The sequence below is a fragment of the Suricata suricatta genome, chromosome 14, assembly GCF_006229205.1.
Source record: "Suricata suricatta isolate VVHF042 chromosome 14, meerkat_22Aug2017_6uvM2_HiC, whole genome shotgun sequence".
In the NCBI taxonomy this organism is placed as follows: Eukaryota; Metazoa; Chordata; class Mammalia; order Carnivora; family Herpestidae; genus Suricata; species Suricata suricatta.
This window is the reverse complement of record NC_043713.1, coordinates 26,543,370-26,556,554: the sequence shown is the minus strand read 5'-3', so window position 1 is coordinate 26,556,554 and position 13,185 is coordinate 26,543,370. Positions and strand designations below refer to the sequence as shown.

The 13,185-nt window shown below is 53.3% G+C and overlaps 1 protein-coding gene across 2 annotated transcripts in view; it reads right to left on the bottom strand.

The window, feature by feature from the left end:
* Nucleotides 1-13,185, bottom strand: part of LOC115278315 (lipoxygenase homology domain-containing protein 1) — a 69,608-nt gene that overhangs the window by 29,950 nt on the left and 26,473 nt on the right. For both annotated transcript variants that reach the window (XM_029922757.1, XM_029922758.1), the window contains exons 10-15: nt 10,768-10,922; nt 6,849-7,058; nt 6,601-6,736; nt 4,326-4,534; nt 3,280-3,465; nt 349-476 (exon numbers count right to left, since the gene is read on the bottom strand). In XM_029922757.1, coding sequence (XP_029778617.1) covers nt 349-476; nt 3,280-3,465; nt 4,326-4,534; nt 6,601-6,736; nt 6,849-7,058; nt 10,768-10,922 — 1,024 coding nt within the window. The remainder of the gene's footprint in view (nt 1-348; nt 477-3,279; nt 3,466-4,325; nt 4,535-6,600; nt 6,737-6,848; nt 7,059-10,767; nt 10,923-13,185) is intronic.

Genomic DNA, 13,185 nt, shown 5'->3' with positions numbered 1-13,185 from the left:
GAAGGAAGGAAGGAAGGAAGGAAGGAAGAAAGGGAGGGAGGGAGGTGGGAAGGGAGGGAAGGATGGAAGGAAATGATGGATGGACGGACTGTGGGCTGAGGTGATCAAAGAAGGCTTCCTGGAGGGGGTAGATTTGAGGTGACCCCTGGAAGAGAAAGGTCCTGAGACAGAAGAGAATGGATGAAAGGCATTCCAGGAGGGAGGAATCACACGATGAAGCTGTGGAGGCTGGAAGACCCCAAGGTATGAGTCAGAGTGAGGGAAGCAGCCTGGTTGAGGCCAAGTGGGACTGGAGGCTAGGGAACTGGATGTGTGGAGCAGCAAGGGACAGAGGCCACCTCTGGCTACCTGGCCTTCTTTTTGTCCAACTGCACTTCCTCTGTGCTGCCATTGATGCCATAGAGGGTCATGAAGATGTTGGAATCAGTGCCACCGCCAAACACATCACCCGTCCACACTGTCATCTCATAGAGCACCTGCAGGGAAAGGGATGCGGACTCTGACCCTTGGCATCACCCACCAACCCCACCAGCTTGCCTCATTCTCTCCAGGGCAAGACAAACTCTAAGCTCCATGGCTCTGAAATGAAGCCCTCCCCTGATCACTTGCTATTGCCTGGAGAACGAGTCACGCCTTGTTACTCTGTGTCCTTGGCCATGTCTGGTTTGGCGCTAGAGAGGAGGGAGTTCAGTTTCTGACAGAGGGCGTGTGTGCACAGAAGCCTGACTGAAAGCCCCAGCATTCACCCATCGCTTTGTCAATCAAGTCCCAGCTCAAGCTCATGCAGTTGAGCGGTGCATGGCGGTGGGACGGCGGCTTCTGGAGCCATCCAGCATGCCATCTGCATCCCGGGTCCGCCACCTGCCAGCTGTTGAACTTGGGCAGACACTCGACCCCAGGCAGCCTCTGCTTCCTCCACTGAGAAACAGAGATAAATGTTTCGAAGAGCTGTGAGAGCCACAGACGGTCCAGCCTGGGCCCGTGCCCAGCCTTCCGTGTGCCACAGGTCAGGAAACTGGTTCCGGGGCCATCCTTGCTTCCTGCGCGGCCAGCGCACACCTGGAGTGTTTGTGAGCAGTTACGTTTGAAGAAGCTCTGGCTCCATTCATTCGTGAGACAGAACAACCACCGATTCCACGATTTACCCTTCGAGTTGGGATTTTGCCCTTCTGTCTGAGGTTTGCTCCAGAGAGAATGTATTCCTTTTGTGTGTGTTCACTGGAGGGGGTGGGGGCAGCTTTCTCTTTCCTGGACGGTGCCCTCGCTGGTTCTTCCTCCAAGAGGCAGCCTTGTGGCAAGAGGGGCCACGTTCACCCATGCTCTGGAGCGTCCTCTGGTCCTGGCTTCTTATTCCATTCCCTCTTGCCAGGTGCCCACGGACTAGCATAGGCTCGGGAGAAGTTTGCACACATGGCCAGGGAAGTGCCAGGCTGACCCACCTTCTCTGAGCACACCTGGCCCTTCCCTTCCCCTTGTGGTGACTACATGCAGCATCACCTGTGCTGGTGCCTGGTCCCCACTACCCGGAAGCCCTCGAACTCAGAACCCAAGTTATTTGTCACAGTGATCATGCCCCTGACATTGGGCCTGTTGGGTGCTGGGTGCTTTGCCAACAGTATCTAGACTCTTCACCATGATACTATAAGGTTAGAAGTGGCACTTGCAGGCCTGGCCCAGAGGACAAGTTTAGTACTTGTTTGCTGAGGAAATGATTGAAAAGCCTCTTGTGTTACCAGGAAAATCCTCTCAGACCTTAACATGGGCATCGTGGTGGCAGGGAGAGCTCTTGGGAGTGAAGGCAGGAGCCTGATGCCTTTTTGCTCTTAGTCAGACACGCTTGAAAAATAGAAAGATCAAAATGAGTGCTTTGATGACTGCACGGAGACTGGCCCCTTAAGGCTAGTCCCTCTGGACTCTTGTGCGCTCTGAGCCCATCTCTCTCTCTGTCTCTTTTACACAGACACATCTCTTTTTAGGTAAGAGGTTGTTTCCAGAAAGAGACATAGAAACAGGGCTTTTGTAATTTTGGTCTGATCTCTCCTGGGGAGATGGCCAGTCCAAAGAACCCTGTGGTGCTTTGCAAAGTGATAAACGTGTGTTCTTTTGTCACGCAATAATGGGGGAGTGGGTCTGCATTTCCACAGACTGAAGGGCTCAGGGGGAGGTGTGGCTGCACTGAGTGGGGTGGGCAGTGTGCGGCCAGGGGGTGGCAAACACCCCCACACATTCACACCCACGTGCGTGCTGGGAACTGGGTCAGGATGGAGGTCCCTGGATGAACTGTGTGCTCACCCACACCATCCGTCTGGCCACAGATGGAGATGTCTGGGGAAGGGAGGGGAGGATATCTGTGCTGTAGAAAGTTCTGCTTTCTGGCTCTCAAGCAGGGGAGGAGCAGGCATCCACACTCCCGCCTGTCAAGGTTTTCAAAGCCCCAAACTCAGCCCTTCCTTTGGTTTCCATATACAAATAAGCAGGGCACCCTCAGGTCCAGGGGGATTTCTTCTTATCTTTGTGGGGCACCTTCTGACTTCAATCTAGTAGCTCATTGGCTTGGATTCAGGAACAGAGATGAGAGCTGGAGCTTTCTGTTGATCCCCCAGCATTTTGGAGAGGAGAAGCCAGTACAGTCACGTGAACCAGAGGCCTCTGAGCCACCAAATAGCCCCATATCCTTGGGCGCCAACACTCAGGCAGCCTGGCTCTTGAAAGTTTACACAACTTGTCCCAGGTCATTTGGCCAGTTAGAGGTGGGGCCTGAACAGGAGCTCAGAGCTCCTGCCTTCCAGTCTTTTCCACTTAAAGAGGGTCTCATGCAAGCAGCTCTAACTGCACTGGAAGACCCTGAAGTGCCCAGCATCCCCCATGCTATCTTTTCCTACTCCTGCCTTTGGGTGCTGAGGGAGTCTTCCGGAAAAAATGACTGCACATCTATGCAGAGCTTGCAAAGCTCTTCGTGGACTGTTCGTGATCTCGTTCATCCTCATCAAGGTCTCACAGGATGGGAAGTGTTACTTCCATGTACTGTGTGAGAAGACCAAGGTCCAGAGAGGCCAGACGACTTGCCCAAGGTAACAGAGCAGCAGACCCAGAGAGACCTGAGCAAAGCGAGTGTGGCTAGTATGCCAGGCTGCAGCCCCTGCCAGTGCCCCAAGCAATGCGTCTTCTTCCCTCACCACCTTCTGCCCTCCTGCCCTTCTCTCCTTCTGGTCTCCCATCCCAACCTGCACTGCCCTCGCCATGCGATAAATATGCACACCCAGGCCCCTCTTTCTATACCTTCACCCCGATGTTCACCACCATGGCATCCAGGAGGTCGAAGACGCGGGAAGTGACACCATCGCCGCGGTCCTTGGCAAGCCAGCAGTTGCAGCGCAATGTGTACTTGGTGCCCTGGGTGGGCACGGCCAAACACAGCTCATCCACCAGCCAGCAGCTCTCCGGGGAGGCCCCGTCGTGGCCCAGCTGGGAGGGGACATCCCAGGGCCATGAGGATCTGGGAAGGAAGCCCTCGCCACTCAGCAATACCTTCCCCTTTCTGCACCCTCCTTCCTCAGTGCTTCCTCCCAATATGTTGCACACGCACTGACCCAGGTTTTCCCATGAAGGTGAAGATTTTGCAGATAAAATAAAGGCCATTCATCAGATGAGTCTGAATTAATCAAATATTATTCTGGGTGAGCCTGGCCTAAGTAGGCAAAGCCTTTTAAAAGAGGGTCCAGATGTCAGAGATGGGAGACGTTGGAGAGATTTGAGGCAGAAGAGATTGTGTCTTATTAGCCTTGAAAAATTAAACTGCCATGTTTTGGAGAAGATCATGTGGCAGGGATGCATGCAGCCTCTGGGAACTGGTGGCCTCGGTCCTATAGCTGCAAGGAGTGGATTCCGCCAATGACCTTGGAAGATGACCCTCGGCCTCAGATGAGACCACAGCCCTAGCAGCAACTTGATCTGAGCCCAGTGAGAGGTTGGGAAGAGCCCAGCTAACTCACATGTGGACTACTGGCCTGGGAAACTGGGAAATCATACATCCGCGGAGTCTTCTGCCAAGTTTGTGGTAATTTGTTACCCAGCAATAGAAAAGGAATACACCAGGCTTCCCCACCGGGTGGGTGGAAAACACCTGGCCAGGCGGTGACTCAGTCCAGGTCACCTCACCAGCTGATGGCAGGGGCCAGGGGACCTTCTCCCACTACCTGCTCTGGCGTGGGGCTCCATGTTGGCTGCTTTGCGCCCCCCCTCCACACGCTCTCCTGCTGGGTAATGGTTGGTTCCTTCCCTCCCTCGGGGTGGGCACCACCATCCCAAGACCCCGGGACCAGCACCTCTATTTTCTTGATGATGCCCACATCCAGGCCTGCAACATAGAACTCCTCCACGGAGCTGCAGCTGAAGCCCCTCTTCCCCCGGGGGAAGTCCAGCCAGATGCGGTTGCTGCGCTCATCATCCTCCCCGATGAGGAGGATGAAGGCTCGGCTGTCAGTGGCTGCGTCCTTGTGCTTCCCGGTGGTGACAGACACATAGTAGGGAATCACTGCAAGAGATCCGGGGGCCCAGCCTCAGAAGGGGCCAGGTGGACTCAGGGTGGCTTGCACACTTGGAAATGACTTTTGCAGAGCAAAGTGCACCAGAGCATTCCAAACTTGTGAATTATCTATGGTGAGCATCTACTCTGCAGGGAATGAGGGATCAGTATCTCCCAAGTGAAGATCATCCTAAAAGAACATCTGTGCCACTTCTAAAAAGCCCTGCTGACCAAGGACCTTAGTTGCACCCAGCACTCCCATGTGAAATAGGAGAAGAAAATAACCTTTCACCAGGCAAAGGGGTCAGATGCCTGAAAAGCTTACTGCAGTCGGCAAAAACAAGGTTGTTAAAAACAAGGTCTCACAGGGGTGCCTGGGTGGCTCAGTTGGTTAAGCATCCAACTTCAGCTCAGGTCGTGAGCTTGAGGTTCGTGGGTTTGAGCCCCGTGTCAGGCTCTGTGCTGACAGCTCAGAGCCTGGAGCCTGCTTCAGATTCTATGTCTCCCTCTCTCTCTGACCCTCCTCTGTTCATGCTGTCTCTCTCTGTCTCTCAAAAATAAATTAAAAATATAACAAGGTCTCACAGAAAATAGAAATTTGGGGAAGAAAAATAAAATAGCATTGTAAGTGTAACATGGTCAGTGAAAGTTCTAGAAGGCACCCCCATATCCCAGACAGACCAATCAGCATAAACCCTTGCTCAGGTAGTGCAGTATAGAGTTCTACTTGCCCAGCAAGTATCCATCCTCCTTGCAGCTAGGGGTGCTCATAAAATGGGAGCAGATGCTGTTGGGAACATTCTAACTCAGCTGGGTGGAGCCCCCTTTTACCTCTTACCCTTCCATTCATTCTGCTTGGAATGTGGATGGATGGCTGGAACTCCAGCAGTCGTCTTGGAACTATGGGCAGCCTTTAGGAAGGAAGTCAGACTTCATTGGGACTGCTGTGTCCGTCTCATTGCCTATCTTTGAACTTTTATGTGTGAGAAAAGGAAGATCCTTCGATTGTTTTAGCCACTATCTTGTCTCTGTCACTTGCAGTTACTTATTGACACAAGTTGGAAACCTTTCTCTGGCTGGGATCATCTTCCTCAATATCTTGGGAGACAAGGCTCTGGTATAGGTTAGAGGTTATATGGTTACAGGTTATGTAATTTGTATCTCTTTGAAACTTTCCAAACTAGACATCCCTGGCTGGAAGTACCAGCATTGTTTTCTGCACCTGCCGGTGGCCTTATTTCACCTTCATAGGAGGCCCCCTTGGCCTTCCACAGTTGATCATAGTGCTTAATTCAGGAGAAACTCTTGTGAGTCTTGTAATTTATTCACATAGTGAGAAGGTAGAATGGAACATGACTGGGGGGCTCTGGCCAGCCCCAGAGCCCCCCCCCAACAATGTCTCCAGGGGAGGAATACAGGGGTTGTCATCCTCTATACTTAAGAGAGCTGAACAGATAGGCGGTGCCTTTAAATGTCCAATAGACAAACACAACGGCTTTATCTCAAAACTCTGGCTGGAAACATGAGCTTGTTAGGGCTTTACAGCATCATTTTATGGAGGAGGGGAAAACTGAGGCCAAAGTAGTACAAGGCCACATATACTGTTGTCTAAACCAGAAATGGAACTTAAATCCCCCTAAAGCCATCTTAGGACTTCTTCGCCTACCTGGCCACATCACACTGTGCCTATGTGTGCACGGCTGAAGTCCTCTGTGTGATCTATGGACATGCAAGGTGTTCTCACTGCTGCTGTGCATTTCTGTCTGGTGAGAACTGTCCCAGGCTGAATCCACATCCTGAGAGTCAGGTTGAGGGCAGAGCTCACGGGGACAGCCTCCTGGTAGTGGGTCAGTGTATTAAGGGTATCCTCATCCTGACTACTCTTCACCTTTCTTTCTCCATCTGCAACAGGGCCGATCATTGCCCCTGTAGGGTTGCGGGGATGGAAAGCTCGGTGTGAATTGTAAAGCACTAAGTCACATGACAGTGGGGCTAATGCATGGCCTGTTCAAGAAGAGCCTGAACACATGTCACGATGCCTGCTTCTTCTCTGCTGAGCCCCCTGCTTGGCCTACCTGGGCCCTCCTGCACGTAGTCGGCCATGGGCCCCGTCACTGTGGCGATGTCAACGTCTGCCATCTTGGAGCTCAGGGCAATCTCCCAGAAGTCAGCTGGGCTGCTGCAGTTGCTGCTTCGGTCCCCGGTGTACTCCTGCCCAGGAACATGACCCAGTCTCCATGACAGCTCTGGCCCCTTCTGCCATGGTCCGAGGTATGGCTGAGCCACGTCTCCCCGCCCCACACCTCCCATGCCTTTCCCACACCTTTTCATAAAAGAGCCTCTCAAGCCGCCCGTCTTCCTTCTTCAGGGATAGCCAGCGGCCGCACAGGAACAAGAACTCGTCCTCATTGGTGTCGTTCCAGATCTCCACCTTCTCCACGTACCAGTCTGCGAACCACTTGGAGTTGTCATGGCGGAGCTTGATCTTGTAGATGACACCCAGGTCAGCAGCCTCAATGATGAAGGTGTCAGCCTGCGGAGTCCAGATGCGGGGACTTGGGTGGGGGTGTGCCCCACCTGCACCCACTCCAACACCGACCATCCAGTACCTTCCATCCCCCTCAGTTGTTGGGCTGAAACAGAACTTTCCATATGGAAGTCCTCAGGCCCAAGTCCCTAACACGGAGGCCTCCCTCACTTCCACAGTGGCCCTGTTTTGCAGCCCTGTTTTGCAGTCTTGTTCCTCCTGGAACAAGCCTTGTGGATGTGTGGGAGGTGGGACGTGGGTGGGAGTGGGGGTCAGAGGAGGGCGCTCAGCCTGGCCCTGGTTCCTGGATGTCCTCAGTTATGTTGAGTATTAGCACGAGTTCAGGTGGGAGAGGGGAGGAAGAAACAGGGAGGAGCTCGAAATGCCCAGGGGGAGGCTGGGAGCCAGTCAGAGGAGCTGCTGGGCCAGGACCAGGAGAGGAGACAGAGCCGGGAGAGGCTCTAGGGGAGGCCAGGCTGAGGAGAGCTCACGGATGACAGCTGTGGTACAGGTGGCTTTCCATGGGGTGTGATGTAAGCCCTCTGGGTCCGATTATCTCTTCAGTAGAGTGTCCTCACACTCTTGGGTGCTTGGGCTCTTTGGGGACTGCTCAGTGAGATGTGGAGTTCCAGGCCTTGAGTGAGGCATAGTCAAAAACACAGGCTGAATGTGGCTGGCAGGAGCCTGGAGCAGGGCAAGAGAGGCCCGTGACCCTGAGCCACAGTGCTTTTCTTCCAGAAGATGAAAGATGTGCTGAGTCACTGCAGAATTCTGGGAACCCAGCGATAAATATGATAGGAAGCCTCTGTGCCTCCTTGGGACCTCACAGCCCAGAGAGGGAGAGAGTGAGGTGGATAATCACAGCTGAGGGGCCTGATGGCTAGAGGCAGGGCTGGCAAGACTCTCCAGGTGGTGGCATTAAGCCAAGGGTGGCCGCTGGGCCTTTCTGGCGCCACAGCAGGTGACTGTGGGCAGAGGAACCTGCAGGTGGGCAGCACACGGCTGACCATGCAGGTGCAGGGCTCTGACAAATGGCTAAGATCACCGGGGCAAAGCTAGGCACACCCTATGACATAGCGAGTCCACCTCTATCCTTCTGTCCCGAGGGGACATGTTTATGTGTGCCCAAGGATGTTTACTGCAGGAAAACTCCTACAGTGGAAAACTGGGAGCCATCTGGTGTCCAGGGCTTGGGGATGGTTAAATAACCATGGTGACACTGTGTGCAGAATGTCACGTGTGTGGTGCTGCCAAAGAATGAGCCAGCTTCGTCTGCACTTGAATATCCTGACGCAGAGAGACTGCATGCTAAAGGCGAGCTGAAGAAGTATCCATATAGGGATGATGCCATATATATATAAATGAAAAGCACAGAATAGCAATTATGGATTTTCCATGGGCACTCGCACAGGATGCGGACCCCTGGCTGGCAGAGTGACGGTCAGCTCTGGCTAGGGGAAATGAGGCGGCGCAGCAGGCAGCTAGGGTGGTCCGATAAGCCAGGTGAGCTGAGGAAGAGCTAAGGAGAGGACAGGGCTGGTGTAGGAGCCACGTGGAAGGGAGACTCTCTGAGACCTGGCTTCAGACTGGATGTGGGTGGGGGCAGGGTGCTCAGTGGGGGAGGGTGTCAAGGGGGACCTTAGTATTCTGGAGGAGATATTTAGAGAAATGGAAGCTGCTTGATGCTCAGCAGTCACATAAATCATCAGTGGCTAAACCAGAAGTAGCTGCAATTCCTTGGATAGGATGTCAGAACTGGAGGGAAGGAAGGAAAGGGGTGGAATAGAATGGGACAGGGGTTTTTCCCATGATACAACTGCCTAGAGAGAAAAATAATCTGACTCTGAACCAGGTGGAATGGATTGCATCACCTTCATTTATAAGTTCATTCACTTATGAGTATGTGCTGGGCCTCCTGTGTGCCCGGCTTCGTGGGCGTGCCACAAACAGACATCCACCTGTCAGCTGTCCGCACTGCTGTCTCCCAGTCCGCGCACCGATGCCAGCTCGCGGCACCGGTGAAGGCAGGGGAAGGGGAGCTCCCCAGTCCTCGGCAACTCAGCACCGAAGAAGAGCTAGCACTTCAGATGTTCTAATTCAGCGAACTTATTTTACTGGAAGAAACTGAGGCACGGAGATGCAAAGTAACTTGCCCAGGACCACATAGCCAGTCAGTGTCAGAGCCAGGATATGAAGGTAAGTGATCTGGCCCCGACTACAGGTCTGACCGCTGAATGGCACTGCCGCATCCCACAACAGCACGGGTGAGGGAGCTTGTCCCCAGTATACAGTCCGGGACACTGTATGAGACACTTAACTGCACCTCTCTGTATTCCATTTTCCCCCAAATGGATAGACCCCCAATTAGCTACCTTATCAGTGCAGTAGACCGTTGTATCTCGTGTGTGTGTGTGTGTGTGTGTGTGTGTGTGTGTGTGTAATTATTTCTCCCTGATCCAAAGTGTTCTTACATCTCTTGTCCTGTTTTTCAGCCCAGGGGTCTAAGTAGCTATCATATTGCTATTCCCAATTCGGTAGCTGTGAACCAAAGCTAAAGGTCAATGGTTCCTATCTGGATGACGGAACAAATGAATGGGAACACCTGGGCCTGACTTCCCCAGGACCCTGAGGTCCAAGGACTAGACCCTTTCCAGACGGCCTGGCCACAGGGTCACCAGGCAGCTGCAGGCCTGCTTAGATGACATCTGCTATCCCTTCTCCAGAGCTCATTTCCTCCTCACAAGTAGGAAATGTTTCAATGCCAAGGATCATGCTTGGCGGAGGGTCAGGCCTAAGCAGACCCCTCCTAGACACCCACCTGTCAATGCAGGAAACCCCCGCATGTGCATGGCCGTGGGCAAGGCCATGGATCGGGTTACCCGTGCAGCTGCAGCCTGGCCTGCAGAGTTCTGGCAGATTTAGGTGAATGCAGTGAAGGAAAAGAGGCTGAGGCTGCGTGAAGGGGGTAAGGCAGGAAGGGCCTGGGAGGGAGCAGAGCTACAGCGAGGAGAGGAGGAAAGTCGAGGTGCTGAGAAGGTAAATTGGGATAGAGGTCTTCCTTTTCCTAAAACCCCAGCATGTTAGAGTCCTTCGCCCACCAGAGGACTTCGTTGACACCCCCACAGACAGTCCAGGTCACAGTGGACCTCAGCTGGGGGCTGGGGGACTTGTCTGCTCCTCTAGTCTCTCCATAGCTCCCATGGGCCTCAGTACTGCCCAGAGCTCTGAACGACACAGCTTAGCTGATTCACACCGGGCTCCTAATTTTACAGATGAAGAAACCAAGTCCACACACGTTCAACCAGATAAGGTGTTGACGGGAGAAGCAGGCCTCCAGCCCCCCACCACTCTGATGTTCACCACCAGGCTCATGACCCGCCCATAGTGAGCTGCATTTTCTGATGAAGACCAGCCAACCACCCCAACCCCCCTCACCAGGATAGTCAGGATCCTGAGGCTCAAACAGGCTTCTCACTTGCCCAAGCCCCACCCGCTGCTCTACCTCCACCCCAGATGCAGGGCCCAGGGCCCATGTGCAGGCTCAGGGAGGGGATCAGCTGCCCTGCAGGGGGAAGTGCAAGGCCAACTGCCCACAGGAGGGAGCTTGACACCCCCACAGGTTTGCAGACAGTCTCAGGGACCAAGAGCTGGCCCCCAGACACCTGGACCCCAGAGGGGAAGGGAAGGGGGTAAAAACTCTGTGTGCCTCACATACCGTTCCTTTCTCGAACTTGTTGGTGCGGTTCTCTGACTTGCCAAGGTACCGCTCCCCGGTGTCCCCCAGATCTCCAAAGATGGTGATGTAGACCTTAGCATCCGTCCCTGCCCCAGGAATGTTTCCTGTGAAGATCTGCACTGAGTACAGCACAACTGGGCGTGCAGTTGGACAGACACACAAAGGGGAGAAAAGAACGGCATTGGCTTTAGGATTGAAGGAACTGGATTTGAAGGAGATATTAAGCTTCTGGCCCAGGTCTCAAGGAGGCACTAGTCTCTCCCTTTTATTTGTTCCATTATGAACATTTTGCTACAAATCTGAAAAGATTCACCAGCGGGACGTTTGCCCATCTGATCTGGACACAGATGGGCCCTAAGACAGAGAGGACGGAAGCTTCTCCCAGTGGCCCTAAAGCCACCCACCCATCCAATTGTCTGAGGGAGGGTGCAGGAGACGGCCTGACATGTGCGCGTGCTCTGGTCACTAACCCTACCTGCCCTGACTCGCTGACAATAACACGCCTGCCCAGGGTCTCTGGGTGGCTCAGTCAGTTGAGCATCCAACTCTTGATCCCCGCTCAGGTCATGATCTCATGGTTGGTGAGTTCAAGCCCCGAGTTGGGCTCTGTGCTGACAGCACAGAGTCTGCTTGGGATTCTCTCTCTCTCTCTCTCTCTCTGCACCTGCCCTGCTCTGGTTCTGTCTCTCTCAAAATAAATAAACTTTAAAAACATAATATGCCTTTTCACTTGAGGGTGACTAGTATCCATGCCAGGTCCTTCTAAATGGTTTTTAGAAAAAAAAAAATCAAATGTTTTTGAAAGTATAGCTTCCCCATAGTGTCCATTTCCTGATTTTTAAAAAATATGTATTTATTGGGGCTGAAATCAGGAGCCAGTCAGTTAACCAACTGAGCCACCCAGCTGCTCCATTTCTTTATTTTCCCTCCTTTATTCTCCAACTCTCTGCCACTCAGCACCTGCCCCAGTGACTGGCACTCTTCTTCAGTGTCCATGGCCTGTGAGAAGGGCTCGATAAATACTGGTGTGACAGTTACTAAAAATTATTAATGAAAATAAAAACAAATGCTATCCTGTCTTTGTTTTGCTGCTGTGGGCTCACCGAGGAAGAATAAAATATCTTTTTCCAACTTCCACTCCTAGGAGAAAGGCAAGACGTGCATTTTTATGTGGCTAAGAATTCCGTCCCCTGTCCATGTTCTGCTGTCCTTTGGAGTTTCAGGCCAAGGAAGAGGGGACTGAGCTGGATTATCCCCAAGGGGAGGGATGGAGATTGTGGCTTTGGGGTAAAGGTTGGAAGCGGACAGCCTGGAGGAAGGTGGGTTTCCCTAACCCACATGGGGGTGAGGGTGAGGGAGCCCCCTTGGGTGGCGAAACCCTTCCTCTGTACACAGAGCCCCTACAGGGAGATGGCTGAGGGGTTATCTGGGAACCTGAAGCAAGGAGGCCTCATGGCCAAAGAGAGGGTGTCATGATGAAGCAGAGTGTTTCTGGCCACATAGAGAAATGCTACCTGCATGTCTCCAGAGAAGCAGCAACAACCATCACCGTGTGTCGGGAAGACATAGGGGTCAGTGACACCCACGCTGGACTAGGGGCCAGGCCCCTCCTGTGAGGCTCAGGAATCTTATGAAACCGAAAAAGAGGGATTCCTCCTCCCTGCAGTGACTGAGATGGACTTTCTCACCAACCCCTGCAAGTGGGCTCAGATCACATTTGATTGAATCAAGCAAAGGAAGATGACCTGAGTCACTCATACCCATGTATGGGACACGTTTGCGCCCACAGCGTGGTTCCTATTATTCTCCTTTTTTCCCCCTTGGACTCCACAGCATCATTCTCTCCTGCTCTCCATCTGCTTCTCTGGTCGCTCCTTCTGGAGCGGTTTTCTGGGTTTCTAATCCCGCCCCCCCAGATGCCTGTTTATGGCCGCTTCCCTCAGCTCCCCTCCTGCACGCTCTGGGTGTGGACTCCTGTGAGTTCCCCGAGCCTGTATCCCCGGCCCAGTTCCCTCCCATGCTCTGGATCCACAGCCCTGTCACCTGAGCACACGTCCACCTTGATTAGTGTCCCAAACTCACATGCTAACCTGAAGTCTGCCCTCTCCCACAAGCCCCTTTTCCAAAGCTTCTCTCTGGCCACCCTCCCTGCCCAGTGCTTTGCTCTGCGGACCTCCAGGGCACCCCGTGAGCACAGCTCCCCAGGGCCTGCCCCCTTGGCCTGGGGGCTGGGGGGACCGGGACCAGTCCCACTGCCCCCCCTGCCCCACCTCACTCAGCTCATTACAGCATCTGTCAGCGTTTCAGGTGCTGCATGAATATAAAATCTTCTCTTTGGTGTTGGAGAGTCAACATTACCCAAGTCTGCCTGGCTGACACTGACGTGAGGTGATATTA